The 24,911-nt window shown below is 43.7% G+C and overlaps 1 protein-coding gene across 1 annotated transcript; it reads left to right on the top strand.

Annotated features, from left to right (window-relative positions):
• Positions 1–563: 563 nt before the first annotated feature.
• Ttc7 (tetratricopeptide repeat domain 7) lies at positions 564–24,436 on the top strand. The gene is made up of 20 exons (XM_037416239.2): positions 564–722; positions 2,623–2,774; positions 5,856–6,024; positions 7,811–7,899; positions 8,358–8,563; positions 9,762–9,840; positions 9,970–10,100; positions 10,718–10,781; positions 11,000–11,137; positions 11,958–12,041; positions 13,225–13,305; positions 15,888–16,090; positions 16,868–16,940; positions 18,517–18,677; positions 18,987–19,103; positions 20,012–20,103; positions 21,350–21,636; positions 22,770–22,874; positions 23,083–23,174; positions 24,101–24,436. Exons 1-20 carry the CDS (start codon positions 590–592, stop codon positions 24,231–24,233), a joined length of 2,589 nt encoding a protein of 862 aa, XP_037272136.2. The 5' UTR covers positions 564–589; the 3' UTR covers positions 24,234–24,436.
• Positions 24,437–24,911: the final 475 nt, after the last annotated feature.

Here is a 24,911-nt window from a genome sequence, read left to right as displayed (position 1 = left end):
TTAACGAAAGCAGAGTAATTACCTAAATAATTAAGTTATTATAGATCTGCAATTCAATTATAATGTTCAAAAAAGGCTACGATAGTCAAAAAGCACACGAGGCAAGGCTTCAACTGCGCTAGTCCTAGTATTCAGTCCCAAGTTCACAGTGCGTCACAAAATAAACTACGACGCAGGTTCACCAATTTTTAACCATGCAGTTATCTCCAAGTAAATAACTCATCCATAAGTACTAGTAAGAGCGTAAAGTTACGAGTACGGGAACATTCACGAGAAAAAATACACGGAGACACTTACAGTACGCCTTTCCGTCACAGCGCCATTGAGGAGAAAAGAATCATTCGGGCGCGGGGACGCAAAATGTGAACGCAGGGGCTAATCACAAAACGCGAAACATAGCGACTTTTCAAAACTTTGAGTAAACTCTAAATTATACAACAATCAATCATTATACATTACAACATACAACTTATATTGTTAAAGTTTTAATTTAAATTTATTTTAAGTTGTACTATTTCAACATTACTGCACTTTTTTTTTGTTGTTGTTGTTCTGCCGTTTCGGGGTGCGGGTGCAGCCGCGCCGCAAAATGGCCGGCAAGGCAGCGAAAGGAACAAACAGGCTCGAAAATGACATCTTCAAGTGCCGTGATGAGTCGAACTGGAAGAAAATACAAGAACTGGCGGAGCAGCTTATGCAGCGGGGCACCGGACCGCAGTCAGGTCAGTCGGAGATCTGTGCTGTCGGTCACGACAAGTGCTTTACAGATCGATCATGCACCAACCCGCTGGGAACGCTTGCTTGCTCAAAGAAGATAATTTCGAATTAGCTTCACGTTGATTGCTCCGCCGCGGTTATCTCACAGTTACGTCGAGCCAAATCGAGACTGCCTCGAATCCACCGCACACAGGGCGCTAATCGATCCCGAATTTCGTAACGGCGACCCGAGATCGAAACCCGAATCGAAAGTTTCCTGTTGCGCTTTTAGTTCGCGTTCGACACTTATCGCTCCGCATTTGGTGTTAATAAAGTGCCGCAGAGATTAAGAAAACGTTCGCAAACTTTTTGAGGAGATCGCACTTGTGATGTGATCTGAATGAAATAAATTTTAACGACACCTGTTTTCCGGAGTTTTTCTCTTTTTTTTTTTCTAATTAAGAGCACTTGATGCCACGCCCCCCCTTTGCCGGGTCTCTAATTGGTTCAATGTTATCAAAAGTTGTATTGATACCCCGGGATGGCCAATGCGCACAGCTCGTCTGTGGTATGAAACAACAGAAGTGATCTGGTGCTTCTTAAATTAAATATTATGATAATAGCATACAAATTATGTGAAAGAAAATAGATGAAAATAAACACTGCGTACGCTCGCTGGCGTGGAGCTTGATTTGATTGATATGCGGCGCTTAACGTCCCAAAACCACCATATGTTTATGAGAGACGCCGTAGTGGAGGGCTCCAGAAATTTCGACCACCAGAGGTTTTTTAACGTGCACCCGAATCTGAGTGAACGGGCCTGCAGCATTTTCGCCTCCATCAAAAACTCAGCCGGCGCAGCCGGGATTCGATCCCGCGACCTGCGGGTCAGCAGCCGAGTACCTTAGCCACTAGACCACCGCGGCGGGGCTCGAAGCTTGATTAATTAGAAGTGTGGCAGCTTGGGCTAGTTGGTATGGCATGACGATAGTTATAGCGCGAGAACAAAACGACGACACAGAGACAAGAAGGACACGAAAGACGCGAGAGCTCGTGTCTTCTTGTCTCTGTGTCGTCGTTTTGTTCTCGCGCTATAACTATCGTCTTGATTAATTAAATGTTGGTGAGTGAGATCAATTTGGAGAAATTCACATTAAAGCATAATTTTATGTCATTCTCAACTCATTGATGGGCTTTCTTGTGTTGACATTCATAACTCAAGTAGTCTCTGAATTGCACTCAGAGTGCCACCACAGATTGTAGAGTGTCATCATTCTTATTTCTATTCTATGCTCTCCATGTACTGAGTGCCTAATAACTGTGGCATATTTTATTCAATCAGCAATTCATATCCGCTTGTGTGGGGCATGAATTGGAAATCATTGGCCTGAGTCATTGTCCTTTAGTGGAAGTAAATAGGATTTATGACGACGATACGTAATAAGTCTTGTTGTTTGTTGAAGACGCTAAGTGCATCCATTACAGCATTCTTTTGATTTGTGCTGCGCTTGAATGGAAAGTTTCCGGCAGCAGCGTGCCTAGCAATCTCACCCTAATTTTAATACGGAAACTTCAGAACGTAATCGTTAATTAGCATTAATAATCATTGGTGAGGTTTGACGTCCCAGAACCAGGATATGATTGTCTATAAATACCCGGGCCTCCACCGAAAATGCAGCTGCACAGCAGGGGATCGATCCCGCAACGTTTGGGTCGGTAGCACAGCACTGTCACCCCTACGCCACGGAGGTTGGTTCGTGAATTCATAATTATTAACTGTTAACATCTCATTTTCGCACTTGAGCCTTCGAGAAGGAGTGGCATGTTTCCGAGTGTCGTCAATGTCAAAAGAACTTTGATTTCACCGTTGTGTCACAGAAGTATGCAAACGGGACAATAAATAAACAAGAACTCTCTGTTGTGCAGAGGCCATGGCCAGCTTCTTCATTGGCGAGAGCAAGCTGGAACAGTTTCTCGAGGAACATCCGCCGACGGAGGCCAACATCAACAAGGCCAAGACCGGCCTGACCGAGGCCAAGCGCTACCTCAACAACTGCTTCACCGAGCATGGAGCCAAGGCAAGTCTTCTGTTCTTTCCACTTCTGGCATGTGCATTTAACCGTACATCGTAGCCTGCGAGGGCAAATGCATTGTGTGTAGTTTAATGGGACACTAAAAGGAAAGCTTAGTTGGATTATTCTTAAATTAATTGAGAGGTGCAGATTAACATCTCATAAGTTGTAAGCGATTAAAAAACGATATGGCAATGGTGACACAGCCTTGCATGCTCCTGCTACGGTCATCATACATTAAAGTCCTGGATTTGGTGGCCTTTGCACAGGCTTGGCTCATTTTCAATTGATAAAAAACAAACTACATTGTGGTCTAAACTTCTAAAAGCTCCTGCTAAGCTGTCATAGCTAAGCCACACACCCACACCCAAAAAGGGGGAAAAAAAAATTGACACTTTGAAATCTGTCACGTCATGCAAGTGGTAGGGTTTCAAAGCAAAATTTGAAAAATAGAACATTGATGTCCATTCCCTTTTCTGATAGCCTATTGATTACCATGAAATAGATGAAGTACTATTTTGAAGTTCTTGTTTTATCATTCTATAAAAATTCCAGCATTTTCCTTGGTGGACTTTGGTGGTGGCATGTTTTACATGCATTGCAGTCTGTATTGGGTTACCATTTAACTAATTTTGCAAGAATTTGAGCGAGTATGTCAACATATGTAAGTACATCTGTCTGATTTAAAAAGTGTGTGTGCTTTGCACAGAAACAATTTATTTAGGTGCGTCGAAAAAAGGTTGCACTTTCTTGTGCCTGTACAGCAATGAAAGCTTGTATTCTCACCTTGAAAGCGAAGAGGTGTGCATCTCGAAATCAAACGGTCAGACCTACCATATAAGACTGCTGCGATTAAAAATACACACCCATGGGGAACAGCAGGGGCGGTGCCAGGGTTTTTCACCTCTAAGTGAGCAGCTGTAATGGGATAAGTGCTTTAGTAGATTAGGGCACAGCTCAATGAATGAATCAATCAAGAAAGAACCAAGTAATTCTAAAGAAACTAACTAATTATGAAAGGTCTAGCTAAACCACGAGGGACGAACTAGCCTTGAAGGGCAACTTACAATGTTGGTAAGGGTAAGTCCCCTAGTTGTCCACCCCCTTGAGCCCCCTTTTGCTGTCAAAATGTACGTGCTAGCAAAATCTTCTGTGCGCGTGCAACGCAAAAAATGTGTGCCGAACTCACTTTGTTTCTCATCCCGGGAATTAAGCATATTCGACCCATGTCAGCAATACGCGACAGTGTAAAAAAGTGACGTACGCATTAGGCTAGTTCGCTCAGTTTTTGGTAGAAGTGAAATCCAGACAGGAACTTGCATGTCAGTGCGAGAATTCGTGGAGATGAAAGCATGCCACTGTAGAGTCGAGTGGGTAGTTTTTGTAAACTGTGAGATATGGAGTTTTAGAGAACAACCCAAAGGTTGATGGGCACTGTTGGACCTCTACAAAAAATGGCTGTGAATGTGGTTCACTACTATGTATGCCTGTTTGAGCTTAAGTAAGCTGAAATCGCTAAAAAAAATGAGCCACTTGCAAACCCTGTTTCTAAAGCTTCATAGCACCTCATCTCTTGCAACTGTGGGTGACCAACTGAAACCCTCATTTCTAAAGCTCCCGAATGCCTCACACCTTGGGCTGTTTGTGTAGCACCATTCATGACGGCATGTTTTAGTGCAAGATTTCACGCGTCTTTCTCAACAGCTGCTGAGCACGATGGTGGTGTAGCGAGGACAGTGGTGGGTTCCCGCGCTTCAACTCCGACGCATGGTTTCAAGCACGCCGTGGTTGCACCCAAGGGGTAGTGGATGGCTGGAGTGCGCCTGAATCACGAGAGTCTAATCAAGAAAACTTTTGTTTTGTTCTTTTCTGTAAGGAAATCGTCGAGATGAAATCTGTAACGGTCGGGTACACGAAGTATCGGTGGTACCGAACACGCCTTCTCACTGTGAAGCAAAAGCGCCGTGGCGCTTTCCTCGTTCCAGTTGTAAGTGTTGTAGTCTTTTAGTTCAAAAATAGATTTTACATCACTTGGCTACAGAATGTAAAAAGTGTGTTCAAATCACTGGTACGTATGCCGTCTGCACCTGTAGTGGTGATATGAAAGGTGTACGACATACCAGCATTGATATTGCAACGAGCACTTCAATCGCAATATGCTACACATGGCGATATATTCCTAGTTTGTATGATTTCCTCAGCTTTAGGCTAATTGTTGTGAACATGCATCGAGGCTACATAATCTGCTTTGATAATGTAAGTTGGGGTATACCATTTTCCGGGTAATACATTTCTTTGACATTCCCTCTTCTTGTGGCGAAGAAGAGAATGTAAAATGTGATAACATATTTTGGTGACAAGAGTGTCACCTCTTGGTTTCTGTCAAAATAGAGTTTGTGTTATGTATGTATACAGTCCTAATGGTTAAATTTAAAATATTTTTACTGCCCTTAGATCACCATGTAAGTAAGTGCTCATGAATGCTTGAGGACTAATCATCAGGAACATTTTTGACTTTCTGCAGTAGTGGCCATTCCTTTGCTGCCTTGAAATAGGAGTCGATTTTGTGTGCCTCTATGGAACGCACTTGTCGCTGCCTTGAGGGGCCACTTAATGTTTTTTGGCATTTTCAGCTGTTTAGGTAGGCAATGCTACAACTGCAATGCACTTGTACCAGAGTTTTGGAAACGACAAAAAGTAGGCCTTACATTTTGTAGATAGCACTCATTGTGTTCAAACTAAGCACCTTGAGATCGTGCAATGTTTCTCCAGCCATAAACCGCCGCCCGGCACCTACAGAAGATGCAGAAAGCGAAACATCTGCGAACGACAAAAATGCTATCAAAAGGCAGTTAACCAGAAATAACAGAATGAAAGGCCACAACACCGGGAAAATACCTGCACTTAAGCAGCCATCAGTCAAAGGACATGACAGAACAAAAGGTTGTCAAGGACAAAATAAAAGGGCACAATTCATGACCCAATGCACACTGCTTCGTCCCATCCCCAGCGTTCACTTCACAGATACGCGTCTTTTGAAAAAGTTGTCGCGTTGGAAAGGAAGATCTGACAAGATGAATTCCGCAGGCTGGTGTCACGACCGACGGCCACTTCCTGCTTGCGAAGCTGCTCTATGCCCAAGGTTTCTACGAGGAAGCCATCACCCACCTGGACAGCGGTGGAATTGACCGTCTCGAGGAGAAATCCCTCTCGAACCGCATTCTAAAAATTCTCGCCGAGTCATTTGCGATCAAAGGTACTACTCTCAGCACAATTCGTAGCTGGTGAATTTGAGCGCTAAGCTTAAAAATGAGTGCAGTTAGGTTCCTTATGCATCGACCTGAGATGATGGGAAGGCGACAGCCATCTTCTTTTTCTTCTCAGTTGATGTACCCTCAAACCTCATTATAACAAAGTTTCATCTTACACGAAAATCAGTTTGCTATTACCGAAAATTCGCTATAAAGGTATATTCATTATAACAAAGTTGCATCTTACACAAAAATTTGTTATAAAGGTATATTCAATATAACAAAGTTGTGTCTTACATGAAAATAAGTTTGCTATAACCGTAAATTTGTTATAAAGGTATATCAGGCATATTCCTAACACTGTATTTATTGCAAGACTGTTTTTCATTTACTTTGTTATAACGAATATTTTATTATATCCTGGTTTGTTATATAGAGGCTTGAGTGTATTTATTCTCCTCTGCCACCCTTTGAAAGCTTTATACTTCTAACTTAATTTTTCATGATTGAAAGCATTGTGAGCTTTATGTAACAGGCTTGATTTTGCACTGTCTTCACGATATGGCCACATTTAACCAAGCGACATCATCATGTGACATGACGTTATGTGACGTCAACGTGACTCCACCAATTCTGGCAATATGTAGCATTATGATGACATCATGTGGTGACGTTGTCGCGAGATGGGTGTTGCCACTGCGTTTGTATGCCAACAGCGCTGCTGTTGATGTCAGTTTTTGTGTTTAGTGATGCATCAAAGGCTTTTGCCTTAATAAATTATTCTGCTTTGCTCCTGAATATTTTGGCACATAGTGTTTTGTCAACGTGAATTTACTTGACTGTATTTGTCACAGTGTCCATGTAAAGGCGTTGGGCTATACAAAAAAGAAAGTGCAATTTAGAATTAACAATTTTAACTGGTAAATCGATTGGAACATTCCAGGCAGCATTTTTCAAGAGAAGTAGCCAGCAGGGTGTTTCCAAGACTACGAGAGCAAGCCATGTGGCAATTGTTCTTGCAAGAAAAACACCATGAATGGTGTCACTCATTTCATGGTGCACGTGAGAGTAAATTGGTTCACTTTGAAGGAGTAAGCGGTGCTCCATGGAGGAATAGATTCCTCGCACTTGGAGCAAGTTACAGACATCGAGTGAACCTAACCTTTACACTGTTTTTCACATCCTCTACTTTTCCTACTCGAGCAAGCAACAAGAAAATTATGAACATTACAGAGTGTTTTCATCTTTCATCAGTTTCTCATTTCTGTGCTTCACTGTTTTTGTTCTGTGCTCACTTTGCTTCGCATGCTGGCAGGTTCTTTAGGAGCTTCAACTTAATATCTTAAAATGGCTCAAAATGATTACACGTCATCTCACCACCTAAATTGTACCTCTCTCCCATCTCAATCTTTAAAGCATCCATGCTGTTTGCTCCATCGATACCCTATATTTACTAGAGCACACTTCAGCCGGATGCATTTGTTAGTCATATTTTGGATATTGAAACACAACTCCTGAAACCAGTTCGGAACAAAAGTCTTCTAAAGGCATAAATGAACTTGGCCCATTAAACTTGTCTTTTAACCGAGTTCAGCTCGCCTCTTGAATTTGAGCCAAGTTCCCATAGAATGCTTAACTCCTTGAGATGGTGAAAAGTTGGAAGCAAGTTGAATAAACAGAAACCCGAAAGTAAATTGGCTTTTCGAAAGATGATGGTTTTGAGCTTGCAGCATTATTCAAGCAGCCGTGAAATCGCGGAAGCTCATCTCAATTACACACTGCACCCAACAGGCCTGTGCTTGGAGAAGGTGCCCCTCAAGACGACGAGCAAGACCAAGGCTGCCAACCGGGAAGACCAGATCGTTTCTTACTTTGTGCAGGCGAGTGTGAAGGCATTTATTGATCGATTTGTTGGTTAGGTTTAATGTGTTCGGTCAGCTCTGGTGTGTTGAGGGCATCGTAATGGATGGATTCGAATTAAAAATTTACTGGCATGATGATCAAAAATTTTTTGCACTTTTTCTTTTCATTAAATGAAGGTCCTAAACCTTAAAGGCCTAGAAAAAAAAAAGTAATGATGTCTTATGCACAAGTTGGGTGTGCAGGAAAACAACAGTTTATCATTCGAGCTCTTGCTTCAATACAAGTTGCTTGTGCTCATCAAGCCAAGGCCTCCAAACTTCTATAAAATCATCTCTTGCATGGGCAACCCATATTTCTCTTGTCTTTCATATTGGCTATGGCTACTCCGGCTATGGCTACAATGCCATTTCAAAGCTTCTCGCCCACTTTGCAGTATACAGGCAATTTTGAAAAACACTATGTTGCTTCGCCCTAGGCCAGTGATCTGGCTTTGAAGTACCTCCAGGAAGTGGAGAAGTCGCAAGGCACCGTAGGGGGTGTCGTCCCCACGGGAACAGCCGTGGGCAACGTGTCCACAGTGGCTGCCTCCTCATCGCCGCTGCCTCCCAACACGGAGTATCGCATCGGAACTGTCCTTGAGAACGTGCTGCAGAGGGCACCACTGCTCATGATCAAGAGCGGGTGAGGCCCATCATGGTTTTTAGAACACGTAGCATCGATACTACTTTCTTGGAGGGGAGGGGGGGGGGGGGAGGGGGCTCAATTGCACTGCAGTGTGCTGCCTCTCGATATTTTACTTCCTCCACGTTCCACCAAAAGGGCGCAAGATTGGGCTGGTCAGTTTGCCTTGAAAAGCAGGAAAAACGGTGCTGATAGCTGTGCACTTCATCGTGTTTTTTTTTTTGTCTACTCATCTTGGCTGTATATGATCTTTTTTTTTTCAACTGCGTCTTGTCTACCTAAAATCAGCATTTTTTTTTTTTTCTCTAAACAATCGGCTTGTTATGTATTTGTGAAGTTCGCCTTTCTATGCAGGAGTTTGCCAGGTGAGCTATTTGCAATTGGCACATACAGTTAGTTTTTTTTTTTTTAAAGCATAGAGAATCGGAGAATTTGGACGTGGCTCTAGTGGCACTGAACTGCGTGCAAAAAACAAGGGCGAATGTGCATGCCCATAATTGAACATTCATTTGAGCAGTCTTATTTCTGCCAATTCACAAGCAGGGTAGCGAGGAGCACTTGTGGATAAGGAAATTGTATGTTGGCCAGATTGTGAATGGTAAATGCTTAATTCTGAATGGGACACTAGCACAAAAGGAAAAAAGTATCCAAACAATGATTGCTACAGGATATCAGGCAGAAACTCCACTTTTTGATCTGCACTAAGGAGAACTCTCGCTTCAGGTTCATTTGTGCAGCTTATTTTTGATTTGCCACCATGAGAAAGGATGTTTAATTAGCTCAGTATGTAGCATTACATCACATACATTAAGAATAGCCATACTTTTAGTTGCTGTTGGGTTCTGACAGATGGTAATAGTGCTAAGGCAAAGTTCGTGCAGATCAAACAGTGCTGCATTTCATATCAAATCAACGTGTTCAAGTTAACGCGCACTAGCTTCACACCTCTCACTCTGTTGGTAACTACCATTCGCTAGCTTAAGCCCTTCCTAGACAGGAGGCCTTTCTTGAAAGCAAATTCTGATTTCACTAACGAAATTTAAGAAGCATGTGATATTAAGTTTAAGTACTAATTAGGAAACTGCCAAAGCATTATCAGTGATATATGTTGTAACTCATTGAATGCATTGCTTCATGCACTTCATTCACAACAATTTAAAGTTTTAAGTTCACTAACAACAGTGATACGGTCTTTCAGAAAACTGCGGCAAGCCATCGACCAATATCGAAACGTCCTACGTGCGGAAGAGACAAGTTCCACACAATCACTCCGTCAGGTGTGTGTTACAAGTAACGTGCTAGAATTAAGTTTTTAATCATTATAATGTTACAAAGGCTGAAGGACTTGCTTGTGTACAATTTCTAATGTTCAGTGTTACTTCGTCCTTGCCTGTGTCACGATGCAGACGATGTCCCGGCAACTGGCCGAGGTCCTCCTGCGTGGTGTCTGCGAAACCAACTACATTGACTATGAGCCTCGCATCGAAATCAAGAAGCAGGGAAAGCACTGGCGGCCCAACAAATATTCGGGCCAGTCGTAAGTTTCATGAGACAAAAGATCATTTGAAGTCCTGAATTTGTTTTTGACTGTTCATTAAAAACTTAACGAATACTTGGGCTTTTATAAGTGTAATAAAAGAAAAGGTCATTTCAAGTTAAAAGTTTATTATGGTTGCTTTAACAACACAATGCATCTTGTGGTGTCGTGTGATGTTACAGCTTACAGAAATCTTTGAAGCACAAATTTTTCGAAAAAAGTGGATTCCATGCTGGCTTTGCAACTCATTCTGGAATACAGGAAAATGATTGTAAGGCGAAAAGCGTCCACCACACATTTTCAGTTTGAATTACGAAAACTGGTCTGTTCTCAGATTACGTGCACTGGCAACTTTTCTGGTTGTGAGTAGCACAAAACTAAACGGTTCATTTTTACGCTCCTCCTCCCCCCACTATTTTGCATTCGAATTCCGCTCTATCAATGTTCATTGTAATCTAAACTGGGGCTTGTTAATCTCCTTTGTGTTCTCAGTGAACCGTCTTGCAATGCATTTGATAATATAGTGTTGCATTGTGTGTAATATAATGTTGCATTGTGCGTGTGGCGTGCCATGTGTCAGTGTAGCTTCGAACGCCTGCACCTCTTGTCTGTTTTAGGTTATTCATGCCCAAGACGGAATACGAGGAAATCCTTCTGTTGTTGTTCATCAGCGAGGCTATGGTAAGCACATTCTCTTGCCCCACTGAATTCTTCGTAAGTGCGCATTTCTGGAGTATTCAGCGGTGCACGTATTGTACGCGTATTCGGTGAAACACCTATCGTATGCATATCCAAAGGGGTACTTATTGTTGAGTATTGTTCTCGGAACATTCTTCAGCCCTGCAGAAATTCACATGTTTTCCACAGCGATCTGACGGTGGTGACACTTTGTTTCACAGGCGGTCCGCAACGCAGTCCTCGACCGGTCGCCCGAATTTCAGGATGCCCGTGTTCATTCCTACAACAGCGTTGTTGCCGTGTACGACCTGCTCGTATTCGTCCTCGCGCGGATGGGCCAATTCCAGACCCTTTGCGAGGTGGGATACATGTGTTATCTCCTGTATTGTTCCTACTATGTCGGTCGCGACTCAAGAAAAAGTGTAAGCTTTGCCCACGAAATCAAGGCGTGCTTGTCATACACCTGTTATGCTAGCTTGTTTTGGTTAAAACGGTAAGTGCTTTTTTTTGGGGGGGGGGATATAATATATGTACACATATTAAGTGTTTAATGTTTGTCTCTAATACCTAAGACGTTACAGTTGGTTGAGTAGGGATGTCGATATTCTCGATAAAATTTACCAGGGTGTTCCAAGTTTCCGACCTAAAACAAGCAAAACAAATGTGTGTCTGCCCGGAATAGTGAACTACCGAAAACACTTGAGAAGTTGAGTAATTGCCATTGAATAAAGCACTAATGCAAATTATATCTGAGAGGGGCGGTGATGGCTGTGGATGGAGCTGAGGTTTCTTTCTCAGGTAGCTACGTACTATAGATACATATAGAAATTGTTTTGCTAGCACAACAAATTTCGGTGAGGTGGTTTGGTGGCTATGAGTCCACCCACCCGCATGCACAATTTGGGAAAAACACTCAAGGCACAAGCTTTTCCTCTGGTCTTGTGTCCTGTAAACATTTGTTATTGGTTGTCCGTTATAAACAGCCCCTGTCAATGCATATACATCTTCTACATCCTTACACGGCCATTGTGTTTAGGCCTCGGCACATCCTTGTAATATATCTACATTTCGTGTATCACTACGAGCCTGTTATCAGCATGTGTGCGACGCTTTTCAGCCATAAGTGGCCCTCTCACTGAGGAAATGCCATTTTTTCATTTTTCCCCCTTGATCCAACAGTCGTTCGAACGAGCCATGAAGTTCTCGTTCGAAGAATACCACGTCTGGATGCAGTTTTCTCTATCGCTGCTCTCGTCCGGAAAGGTGAGCACCATCGTGCATGAGGAGCTTAGCCTCTGAAACACTCCTTTAAAAGAGTACTGGCTGATTGTTCTTTTTACTCTTTATTTTCTGCATTCAACATCTTGAATACAAGTAATATCTTTTTTTAAGTGCCGGTTTTTGTTTACTTCTCTTGGATATGTACATCTTGTGATGCCACGATGCAAGAGGCAATCACTTAAGGCTTATTTGCACCGGCTACCTACTTTCACTGGTTGACCAAGTCAACCAAGTTAGTCACAAAGCAACTGGTTGCAAGTGTTCACAAATGGCTAATGTGGTCACTAAGCAGCTACTTCGTCACTCGCTGCTCAATTTTCCAGTCGTGCAACTGCAGTCGCAAACCGAGTTGAACCAGTCACAAGTTGATGAAAAGAATGGCAGATTTATTTTATGAGGCAATGGTAATATGACTACATGTTAATTCCATGTGGCGACGGGTAAAGGTTGCACACTGGTGTGGCCATGGGTCTCATGGTCACTTTTTGACCACCATTCGCAAATAGTCGCATGACCAATGCTAGTTGCAGGTGCGAATGAGCCTTTAAGTATTCAACATAAGACATTCCGGCACATGTTTTTCTAAAAAAAAAATGAAATATTTGATTTTATTTCAGGTTTCTCTTAGGCATGTAAAAAAACTTTGTGCTATGCTTTAAGCTTGCCTCAAAGTGCAGCAAATAGAGTTTCTTAAGCTTTACTATCTGGTAACTCGTAGTGCTGTGTTGCAAGTACACTCAGACCTCATTATAACAAAGTTGCACCTTACGTAAAATAAATTCGTTATATCCGAAAATTCGTTATAAAGGTTTATTTCTAACACTATATCTATTGCGAGACTATATTCAAGTTACTTCGTTATAACGATATTTCGTTATATCCGGTTTCGTTATATCGTGGTTTGAGTGTATAGAAACCTGAGTGTTGTTATTTGTGGGTATTGGCACAGGTTAGGTCTGCTAACTGTTATTTTTCACGTCTTTACCCATAGTTGTAAGTTGGGATAAAAGTGACAGGGCACTGTCTTAAGCACTAAAATGTTTTACAATGAAGATAATGACCATGATTCAGTGGTTTCTTGAACAGAGGTAGTACAGACGGTCTTCTGTTGCTCTTTAGCCCCCGTACTCCCTGCAGTGCTCTGACCCAGAGCGTTTTATTGCAGCACCTGAGGGCGACCCTAATGCTCAAAGAGTGCGCGCGACTTCAGCCACACAACAGCTTTCCCTGCCTCCTGGCTGCTAAGGTAAGCGAATTTCATGTGAAACAGAATTTGATAGACTCATTGATTAGTCGTTGGTTATATAATAAAATTTCAGTGAAAGCGGTTAAACTTGAGTACCAAGTGAAGCCAGTTATTTTCCAAGGCAGAACTACTGGGAAAACATTGTGCGACAAGTGCCAATTTCGAAATGAGAGCTGGAAGGCCGATGTATTTTAGAAATGAGCATCTCGAAACTGGTGTTGCCCACGGAATTCCTTCCTAGTAAGTACGTGATACTTTTGAAGTTGCCAGCTGCATATGGTGTATTGCGATATCTGCTATAAGATCATCGGTATGAAGGTTAGTTAGCAAAGCTGTGGTAGCCTCCAATACTCACTGGAGCCAAGACGACCGCAAGTTCAGGTTTAGAGAGCCACGGGGCCGCATTCACAATTGCCTCCTCATGTCTAGCACACCGCTCCGCACGTGCTAAGCTAGCGGCAAAAGGTGCATGTCCAAAACAAAGCTTCCCATCTAACAACACACAAAGACTTTTTTTCACTTTGGTGACACCCTATCACAAAGCACTACGTCCACTGCCAGGACACGAGGAAACAGCGGGCTTCCACGGCGGATGGTACACAAAAGGGAAGCCGCAAGCACGTTGCAGCTGGCAGTGGTGAGCTTTCGCACAGCGCTAGAGACAATATCTCTTGCAGCTATGCTGCACACGCTCATAGATGACCACTGGGCCTCGTTGCGAAAGGCAGGGAAAATCACCATATGCCTGGGCTTCCGGCAAGCGTGGCTTAGCATAGTATGACCGCGCACAAGAACTAGGCACCACTCATTTACGTAGCGTGCAAAACTGGAGCTGACACAAAAATAAACAAGCCCACTGAGGATGTCGAGGCAAGCAGGCAGGTTACAGAACGGCGATTCCTGAACGGGACATCGGGCAGGAAGAAAAATATGCTTACCATTTGTCGCCCGAGGAGAGAGAGAGAGAGAGAGAGAGAGAGAGAGAGAGAGAGAGAGAGAGAGAGAGAGAGAGAGAGAGAGAGAGAGAGGTGTCCCTGAGTGCACATGTTTAGGTCACACCGAACCTCCCAGCTCCAAGACTCCATGCAGCACCATCACGAGAACCAGCGCTTGGTGAAAGGTAGTGCCACTTGCAGTCATGCATGAACGGGAAGGGAAAAGACTAGAAGAATGACAAAATACCTGCACAGGGGTTATGAGCGTGCCTCGGATCTTTGCAAGTTTCAATAATTAGTGAAGTAGTCATCTTTATTTCTTGAAGAATTGTGTGCGATGCAGAGTGTAGTCTTTGCTCAGAAGTAGAACTGCGCTGCTTATCGCGAGGTGTGTTTAACAACTCTGTTAACAATAGATTAACGTGACCCATGTGCAAAAACATATGCAGGGTGTTTTGCCAACTCTAGCCACAGTTTCAAGATATGACGCACTATGATGATGCGACCAAATACATGTTGCTGGCTATTGCATGAAGCAAGTCACTCTAATTTTTGTGTTCTGCTTGAATACTTAATTTGGCAAGATTAATTAATCAATGGTTAAAGCAGCGTGGCTGGGTAAAAAGTCCCAATTAGGATGTCTGATTAGACAGTTTCCAACTCTCTATTAAGTGATAATGTTTTTCTGCTCACTAAAAATGCTTGTGAAAAAAAAAATGCAATGCCATGTGACGTGCCTATTTTTGTACTATTTTTGTACCGATGCATCTCATGATTACAGTGTTTTCCAACGTTGAGCATTTAAATTGGGCAGCTAAGCACAATACAAAAAAAAAAACAGTGCAACTTACCCCATGCAGTAGTCAGCAACATGTATTTGGTCGCATGGTCATAGAGTGCGTTGGCATATTTTATGTTGAATTCCAATGGCGGAGTCGGTGCAGCCGACCGACTTCGCGAGCGAGCACTCGACTCTGGCGTAGAGCAAATCCTCCAAATCCGCCATCGGAACACAACCCGCCCTGCTGGAGCAAGGCGGAAGCTGCCGCGTTACCCAGGATACCTTGCGCGTGGTCTTTTCCGCTGTCTGTTTCCCACGTGGTTTACCAGCATCGCCGCATCGTTCGTTGGCTTGTTCAGCGCTATTCACCTGTGTGGAATGGATATCACGCCAAGCGTGCAACAGCTATTGTCCACGATGTCTGCTGTCGCTATCGAGTAGCAGAAGCATTGCCGCACGCTTTGCCGAGGTAGCCGAGCCGTCCATGCCGTCCACCATTATCAACACACACGGAGGAAGGAAAAGGTACCTTTTTCCTTCCTCCGTGTCAACACAACTCGCGCCGCGCCAGCCACGCCCCCAAGCAGGCAAACGTGTTAAAGGAAATACGTCACGTGGAGTTCCGGTTCACTCCACCGATTTCGGCGGAGCAGTTTTTCCTGCTCCACGGAGGGACTCCCGCTCTGAATCCCCTCCGGCTCTCTCATTGGAACGTTTGACTCTCGCTCTCACTCTGTCATTGGAACACACTTGCTCTGAAAGGAGCAGAAAAACTTGCTCCGACTCCGCCATTGGAATTCAACATTAAACTCTGGCTATTGTAAGCTGGCAGGGTGCACCGTGTATTTGTCATGATATCCTCGCAGGTGTGCCTGGAGAACCTCGGGAACGTCGAGCAAGGCGTGGAATTTGCAGAAGAGGCGCTCAACCGCGAGAAGCGCAATCCGCAGAGCCTCCTGGCACAGTGCCACCTGGTGCTTGGTGTGGGATACGCTCTGATGGCAGAACAGCGGAGGCCGCAGAGCAAGCGGGCTGAGTTCAAGGCATCTGCATTCCAATGTTTTCTCAGGTATCAGATAGTCGGTGTCAATCTCCGTTGTTTCTCGCATTGTCTCCGGCGGATCAGTTATGCTTGAGATGTGTGTATATCTTGTTTTATATCTGGGACGCTACCTCTGTAACTGTTTGCATTCAAGATTTTAAAAAGTAGTGCATCGCATGACTTAGTATGCAACTTATGAGGATGACTTGTATGTATTGAGTAGGAGCCATATACATGATTTGCCCTTACAACTTTTACATACGAGTCTTGTACGCTTGACTGTTGCTTATGGCTGATAGATATAGATACGAGTGCTATGTATGCGTCAGATACATGTATCATTCTCCATACACCATTTCGTAGCAAGGGTCTGAGTTCGTCCAGGTTTCGGCACCCTAGCAAAGGTTTATTGGTTAGCTTCCCCGCTGTCGAAGTTCGTGTACTCTGTGACACTATGTGGCAAAAATAAGCTTCCGTGGTCATGAGCAGCACTAGCGAGCACTCCATCATACATTGTGCACTTAGTGCATAAATACACAAAGTGGGCGAGGGAGCAGTTGGTTATGTTGTGCAACTGGCAATGCATAATGTGGGGTGCGTGGGTTCAGTTTTCGCCCACTTGCGGCATTTTTGCCCTTTTTTCTTTATTGATTCATAATTATTTGATGCATCTCTCTCGTCATAGTTGTCTATTTCAATTTATTGAAGTACTTACAATGTTATTTCTATTAATTATTATTAGTACTAGCTGTAGTAGTAGTAGCAGCAGCATTTAAAATCCCCTTCTGTGTCTGAAAACTGCAGGGCACAAAGTGCGGACCCGTACTTCCATCTTCCCGAGTACCACCTAGCTCTGCACTACGCGGAGGTTCGGCAGGTAGGCTAAACTTCGTATCGTTCATTTTGTGTCCAGCAGTTGCGTTTTTTTTTTGGTGCGAAGAAGCTTATGGCGGAGCTCATTCCGGTGTGCGGCATGACCAGCCTTACTGCGCGTGCACCAACTCCCCCCTCTCCTCGCGTGAGCACGAGGAGGTGAGAGGACTCTCTCCACGCATGAGGACAGTTGGCGCACACAGTGGGGGAGCGGACAGTCACCAGGGGCCCTCGCTTGAGTGGGAGGAGGTGGCGGAGCGCTGCCTTCACTTCCTTCATCTCTCCACCACGGGTGTGCGCTCTTGTATAATGATGTGCGCGCTCGTACCGTTGCACTCTCCTAGCAGTGGTGGATGTTCACTTTGCGGCACATGCACGGTTATAGTACACACTAGCGGGAGGCGGGGTAACATAAGCGGTACACAACATATACACAACCCCACACACAAATGAAACACACAGGGAAACATACAAATGGAAGCAACAACTGGAAACACAAGTGAACACCAGCGCTGCTGCTTCGCATGCCCACATGGTTCCCTTTTGTGGGGAAGGACGTAAATTAAATTCTTTTTTAATTCTTACATTTCGCTCCTCTTTTACCAACCACTTAAAACCTGCGGGTGTTTGTCTGGCCGTCATTTTGTGCTACGAATGCACCCAGCGTTTGGTTCTTTCTAACTAGAGGCTTTTGATACAGATTGGAATGTTGTATCTCGTGCATATGCAACCAGCTGTTTCACCTGGGGCGGTGCCAGTAGAGGGCACGGCGGGGCAGCTGCCCCCCCTGTGATTTCCGCTTGCTCCCCTATGCACCTCCAAGAGAAAACGTAGACAAAAACTCAGAGCATTGGTTCCCAACCTCCCTGTCCCCCTAAGCGAGCTCGCTTGTCAAGGGTGCTCCCCCCCCTGTGCGAACCGATTTGTATCTGTGCGAACCGATTTGAAGGCATCGTGAAAAGAAGTACCAGTGCAATAATTTGACACAAATAGCAATGCTGGGAAATTTTTTGTCAGAGATCTTAAATACTTAGCAATTTTTATTTGTGTAATTGAATTGTAGCTGTAGGTCATTTTAAAAATTGAATCAGATGACATCAGATTTGTCCTGACCTGTCGGATGAAACCAAAGCAAAACTGCTAGCTTACATACACAAAAGCTCGATTTTAAGTGCTAGCTTCTTTCTCTAACACAAAACCAAGATTTGATTTAAACATTGTTTAAGGATGAATTAAACATTAGTGATGTAAGAACAGCAGAGAGCGGGTGACTATTGTCTTCGAGACAACTACCGTAACTTTACTACTCTTTCTGTAGTTCTTATTTCTGGTTGTGCCGTTCAGTAAGCACTTCCTGTTTTCAGCAACGACTCGGCCCTTTTTGTATAAGTTGAGGCACTGCGAAGATGTGAGGGCAGGGCCACTGCTTGACCTTTTGTGGTTCTTTTTTTGTTATAGTCTCAACCTTGCTCAAGGCCCAGCATAATTCAAGTCGCTCTTGCGCCAATCTACCAAAGCAAACCAGCATTCCTTGTTACACTTCTATCTCCTCAACTTCTACTTCCATTTCTTACTCTCAGCTGAGCAAGGCCGTCTCGCACGCCAGGAGGGCACTCGAGCTCAACCCCGAGCACGTCCACACGCTGCACCTTCTCGCGCTTCTGCTCTCCGCGCAGAAGCAGCACGGCGAGGCGCTGCAGCTCATCAACGCCACGCTGGACGAGTACCCGAACTACCTCAAGTGAGCTTTCGCTGTCGTCTGGATGGGTCACTGCACAATCTACCATCGAAACACCTTGTGAAAAAAAAAATGACGTAATCAGATAGGAAATATCTGTATGTTAGCAATTATTTCTTTCCCTCTTATCAAGTTTGAAAGCTTTATGATGTCATATGGTCATGTAACATTTCTGTTGAGAACAACGCAGATTACTGGTCATGAGCCTAGACTACCCATATGCCTGCCAGTGTCACGCTTAACACTTGGTGCTGGCTTTCACATTCCAGTTTATATTTGAAAGGCCTTACTGATACTAGTGATTTCTTACAGCCTAATGTACACCAAGGCACACCTCGAGGACTACTGCCTCGGACCTGAAGAGGCCTTGCTGACGAGCAAGCAGATGCTACTGCAGTGGAAGACGTTCTATGAGTCCGAGCTTAAGAGGTCAGTGTTTTGGCCACAGTAACTGCATGTTACAGTAACAGGTCATTCAAATGAAAAATTAATGAATTACAGTTAAAAAGTACTACTAACTAGTAGGTGGCAACACATTACCAGTAACTAGTTATTACCGACGTGCGAATCTGACCGAAAAAACCTTAAGGTTTATTACAAACTAAGCATAACTAAGGGTAACTTGATCGTGCATTATCACAGCACTGTGCGCCTGGTTAATAAAGGTGGCATAAAACATGATCTAAACATAAGATCTAAGGCTAGAGCATCAGTGTGACATCAACTAGAAATTGAGGAAATAAATGCACTTGGATTACAGCACACTCTCAGTAAACCGAAATCACTGGATTAAGCAGCATTGCTGTTTATTCAGAACTGCCTCTAATATAATTCGTTTTGTGCCCGAATAGTGCACTCCTAATCGCCTCTCACCAAGCAGAACTCCTATAAAACAGAACATATTTGCCTGGTCCCTTCAGGTTCCGTTTGTTGAGAGTTTACGGTAATTAGTCTTTAATTTGCAGATTGGACACACAGGTGTAGTACTTCTGGATGCTAAATGTACATATAAGTGGCACAATTTGTCAAAAAGTAGCCCCCAAAAGGAAACCAATGTTTAGTTTGTTTAATAAACTACAAACAGTTATGTTTTGTCGATGTACCTAGTTTATATACTTTTTTTTACATGTTTTGTGCGTTGCACAGAATTGCGCTTGATGAGCTAGTTATAATGTTTGTACCCTTTTATGTTGTCTTGTTTGGCACAACTGGAATCCTATGCAGTTTTTGAGAAAGCTGGATCGATATAAAAGGCAACAGTATCAGTAACTCTGACATAAATAGTAGTTCAGCAGTCCAGGAATCGGTGAACTTACTAGCGGACTTTGTATTTGCAGCGACTACGCCCAGACTGGTCTGCAACGAGTGACTAGCTGCAACCGTGGCTCATTCCACGTGCGCTCAGGTGACTTCTCAGACCGGGAGTCAGGTATGAACGCATTAAGGGGCTTTTTGGTAGGGAAAAAGAAAGAAAACAGTTTGTTGTAGCCAAGTATATCACGTAATTGTGAGCAGCCAGAATAAAGGTTTATGATACAAGTACATAAGAAGCTAAAAAAGAACTGTTGCGTGGCTGTTGGCTGGTGTGTGGCAGTGCAACATGCATTCCTATGGAACTGCAACCCCTCGTCACCGTTCAAACCTTGAGATGGTAATTGCGAAAGATATTGGCGCAAAAATATGGCATGCATTGATAACTTGTAAAAACAAGAGGCCTAGTGAAATGGCATTACTTGGTAATGCTAGCGGTTGGCACAAATTGGTGACTTAAGATTTGCATTTTCTCACGGCTGGTGGATGCTTATGCGCAATAAGCCGAAATAAAACCTAGTTTAAACTTGCTGCTTTGTCTTGTCTAGACCTTCCTCTTTTGTGAATCTATGTATCTATAACACCCTCAGGGGCATTATTGCAGGTATTATTGCATAAAGCATACAAATAACGCTCTCAAAGAAAAAACACTACGACGTTTTGTATTCTGGACTTAAACTGATAATCTTATAAAAGTAATCATACCTTGTGTAGACTCATATTAAACACATTATTTTGAAGAGAAAGGGTCAAGAAAAAACGCTGTGGAGCAGGATTTTCCAGTCATGTATGATCAGCAGAGAAAAACACCGCTGAAGTACTCCGCAGAGCTGTAGAACAAGCGAGGCTCAGACGTGTGACCCTGGTGTTTTACATGAGCCGAGGTCCATCGAAGTGGCTTCAGTTGCAGCTTTTCATTTCTCTATCACCACTCTTTAGAGGTGGATGCCCCACACGCGATAGATGTTTGTCTAAAAGGCAGTAAAAACACTTCTAATTGTGGGTAGCAATTCATGGTGCAGACGAATATCATCCTTAGCTATACATGGTTACAAGATCTCCAGAGAAACTAGCGCAAGCATGGAGACCTTTAAGTTAGTGTATTCTAGTGCTAGTATCGCTTGTTCATAGTGGTTTTTGCATTTGCCAGCTTGCAGACCACCACAATATTATACCTTCTAGCCCCCATACAGCTTCTCTGTAAAAAAAATGCGTATTGTTCTAGCCACATACAGCTTCTCTGTAAAAAAATGCATATTGGAAAAAGTTGACTTTATAGGCGTAAGTTCAGTACAATCCGGTGCAGCTGATAGTTTAATGCAGTGCAGACAGCTCTACTGTCTATTGCCACAACGCGCGTGCAGGTCAGTCAATCGCCGCGGCTACGCGCGTGGAGCAGGCGCTCTCCGAGGCACTGCAGACCGGTGCGGGACCCCTGGCGCAACCGCAGCCCCAAACGGGCACGGCGGGCGGTGGCTCGACGATGGGCCTTCGCGAGAAGCGCGGCTCCCAGACCCTCTGGCTGCTGCAACTGCAGGTGTGGCTCCTGATAGCTGAGCTGTACCTCAAGATGGAGCAGCTTTCCGAAGCCGAGGCCTGCATCCTCGAGGCGTCCAACATCTACCCGCTCTCCCACCAGCTCATGGTCATGGTGCGTCCTAATGGATATCATTGAGGCCTCATATCTCTCATGGGCCGGGCATGTAGCGCGTGGGCAGGATGACCGCTGGTCATTAAGGGTAACTGACTGGATTCCCAGAGAAGGCAAACGGGTTAGTGGGAGACAAAAAGTTAGGTGGGCAAATGAGATTAAGAAGTTTGCAGGTATAAAGTGGCAGCAGCAAGCACAGGACCTAGGTGACTGGCGGAACATGGGAGAGGCCTTTTTTGTCCTGCAGTGGACGTAGTCAGGCTGATGATGATGATGTCTTATTAGTCTAAAGATTCGGTGTAGTTTGCGTCTACACGAAAGGTTAAAAATAAACACCTCATGTAATAAGAGTCGGCAAGAGGTCACGTGGTAATCCAGCGAACTTTGATGAAGTGAATTGTGTTCATTGCTGTGCAAAATGTCGCACGGCCTCATTGTTGCACGACATCACTAGGGATATAGCCAGTTTTTACAGGAAGGGGAGTGGTCAGTCATTGTTTATGCATTGCTCCTGCATATACACACATGCAAAACTCTGAAAAGTTTTGGAGGAAGGGGTCGAGGGTACAGAAACACCTAACTTCACCCTGGCTACACCACTGGACATTGTCACACGACATCACAAGTAAGAATGTCTAAGTAATTTGATGAATGTGTCGTAAAAACACAGATGAAAACCTGCACTCTCGTTATCACTCCATGAAGGAAATGTCCATCTTCTTTTTGTTGGATTGTGTTAAAAAAAGACAGTTAATATAGCCCCTTCAAGTGCAAAGTAGAGAGTTTGTGTTACATTTGAAGTGAAAAAGTGTAACCAACAGCACAACGGGGTGTAAAGACAACAGCGAAGTGCCTGTAGTCTTTTCACCACGCAGTGCTTTTGTGTTGTTCACTGTGCTTCAAATCTGTGTTAACCAGCCCAGCTAGGTATATGTTCTTGTCGACACATATATTTTCTGTCAGTTTAAGATTAGGGTGTTCTGCGAAACTGGCTTGGAGATTCATCGTAATGATTTCATGTGAGCTGTAGGAACAATCCGCTGTATTTGCTAGCGTTTGGCATCGACTTGAGCATCGGATGTTATAGAGGGATTGCACTGCGAGCCGTCGTCCTCTTTTGTGTCATCTTGCAGAAGGGCTTGCTGCACGAAATGCGGAAGGAGTACTACGACGCGAAGACGTGCTTCCAAAATGCAGTCTCCATCAATCCGCTGCACGTCACGGCCCTTCAGCACCTGGTGAGTCGTAGTCGACTGCTCTGTTGTTTCGCTAAGGAAGAAGCACGGTGGATTGATTGACTCCAGGTAATAGTTGGCATTTGAACCATGAAGGAGAACGGTAAACAAGGAACAGAGTTTAGCATATTAGTTATTATTAACACACCTTCCTGCCCAAGTTGTAGATGTCGGATTTTGTGTGTTAACACATTTTAAATGCACATTCTAGGGCCTGGTCTACCACTACCTGGGCAGCAGTCAGCTGGCCGAGAAGACGCTGCGAGATGCGGTGGCCATCGACCCCATGTGCCACCAGTCCTGGTTAGCCTTGAACTTCTTTCACACAATTTCAGACAAGATGCCCAGACAGTAATATAGCTGAAGTTGGCGGGAAATGCCACAAATTGGTGAAAACGTCGCACCCTAAAATATGGACACTGTGCTGGAAAGGGATGTGAAGAACTTCTTTGGGAAATCTATTCCTATTTTTTTCATTCAGTTGCATAGAAGTTAAGTTACTCCAGTAAAAATAAATTCGCGTTAGATGGGCAACCTTTGCACTGCGTCTGGGATCGAACCCATGTTTTTCAGGTCAGCAGATTAGCACAGTAGCTGCTAGGCAACAGTGGGAGCTACAGAGGCAGAACTTTTGAAGTGTTATATTTCATGAGAAAACTGTGTTTTCTGAAACAGCATTGTCCTTTCCAACACGGCAGGGAGCTTTGTAAGCATAAGTGAGGTCCGAAACAGTCTGATGAAAAACTGGTGGCGATATCGCATTCTCTCAACCTGACCTTTTACTTCGTCGATTATGACACAGGTGCAAATGTTTATTATGCACTAACGACTGTATGATTCAACAGGTCTGTCATGTGCATGAGCAAATCTTAGTATACACCCCGAAATTTGTGAATGGCAAATGCAAAGTGTCAGTACATAGGTGACAACACTAGAAGTGGTTTTAAAATAAGTACGCGCTATGAAATCTGCAATACAGCAGATTATCATTAAATGGAACCTGAAGGATTCAGGAAAATTTGTTTCAGTGTGAAACCAATCATATCAGAGGTGGCAGTTTCATTTAAGCAGCAGTTTCGTTTACCAAGAGTCTAATGTACGGCATCGATGTAGCAGTTCCTATTTTATTACTGTATTCTAGGACCTAAGAATTTAAATTTTAGTGTTATTTCCTCCACACTTTGAATTTCGAAAAAAAAAAAACGATGCCTTCATTAAAACACTCGCAGGTTCAACATGGGCAAGGTGCTTCAAGAGACGGGCGACTTCGACTCCGCCACCGACTGCCTCAACACGGCCATCCAGCTAGAAATGACGACGCCGATATTGCCGTTCTCGACCGTACCCCGTACGCTCGAGTAACGGTGGTGTTTCGCGGCGCGCATTTAAAAAACCCTGCGATCTCAAAGAAATCTTTCTAGTTACTGAGAACGCTAGCGAGCTTGTACAAAATTGTAAAATTTGCATTATAAGCGAACAACTCGAAAAGAATTATTTACATTTAACGCTATTACCAGCAGCAATACATGCGTGTTATGTGCTGGGCGTGTAACATAGCATGTAATATTGCATATGGTTAGTTTAGATAGGTGCCAGTTCCATTTTGGATGTGTTTTACCGTTACTGTTTTGAAAGTTTTAGTTTATGTTGTACCACAAATAAATGTCTGTTGGTTGAAGTAGCTTTTGTGTTGCTTTGGTTTCAACATGCAGAAAAAAGTGATTGTAATCTGTGCCAATTGAAGTTTTAAAATGTGTTTTCACTGGCTACAACTTTTACACTGCAATGTTTGTCCAACAATTATTAAGAAGCTTATCAACTTTTAGTCAAGTACACATTTCATTTCTTTATGAAATGGTTGATCTTTCCAAGTACTTCAAAATGGCAGGCTGGGCACATGCTATTTACAGCTTCAAAACAAGAATGCGAGGCAAGCGTTGACACAGGAATTCACACAGCCCCAAATTCCAACTGACAATTTTCTTGCTCCAACAACTACTCGTTATTGGGAATGAAGGAATAAAGAAATAAGTGAAACAA

Source organism: Rhipicephalus microplus, chromosome 8, assembly GCF_043290135.1.
Source record: "Rhipicephalus microplus isolate Deutch F79 chromosome 8, USDA_Rmic, whole genome shotgun sequence".
NCBI classification, from domain to species: domain Eukaryota; kingdom Metazoa; phylum Arthropoda; class Arachnida; order Ixodida; family Ixodidae; genus Rhipicephalus; species Rhipicephalus microplus.
Note: the sequence above shows the minus strand (reverse complement) of the source record. Positions and strands in the feature narration are given on the sequence as shown.

Coding starts and splice junctions, on each gene's coding strand:
- Ttc7 (XM_037416239.2), top strand. CDS start 590: ATGGCCGGCAAGGCAGCGAAAGGAACAAACAGGCTCGAAAATGACATC. Junction 10,782..10,999: donor TGTTCATCAGCGAGGCTATG/GTAAGCACATTC, acceptor TTTGTTTCACAG/GCGGTCCGCAACGCAGTCCT. Junction 13,306..15,887: donor CCTGCCTCCTGGCTGCTAAG/GTAAGCGAATTT, acceptor ATATCCTCGCAG/GTGTGCCTGGAGAACCTCGG.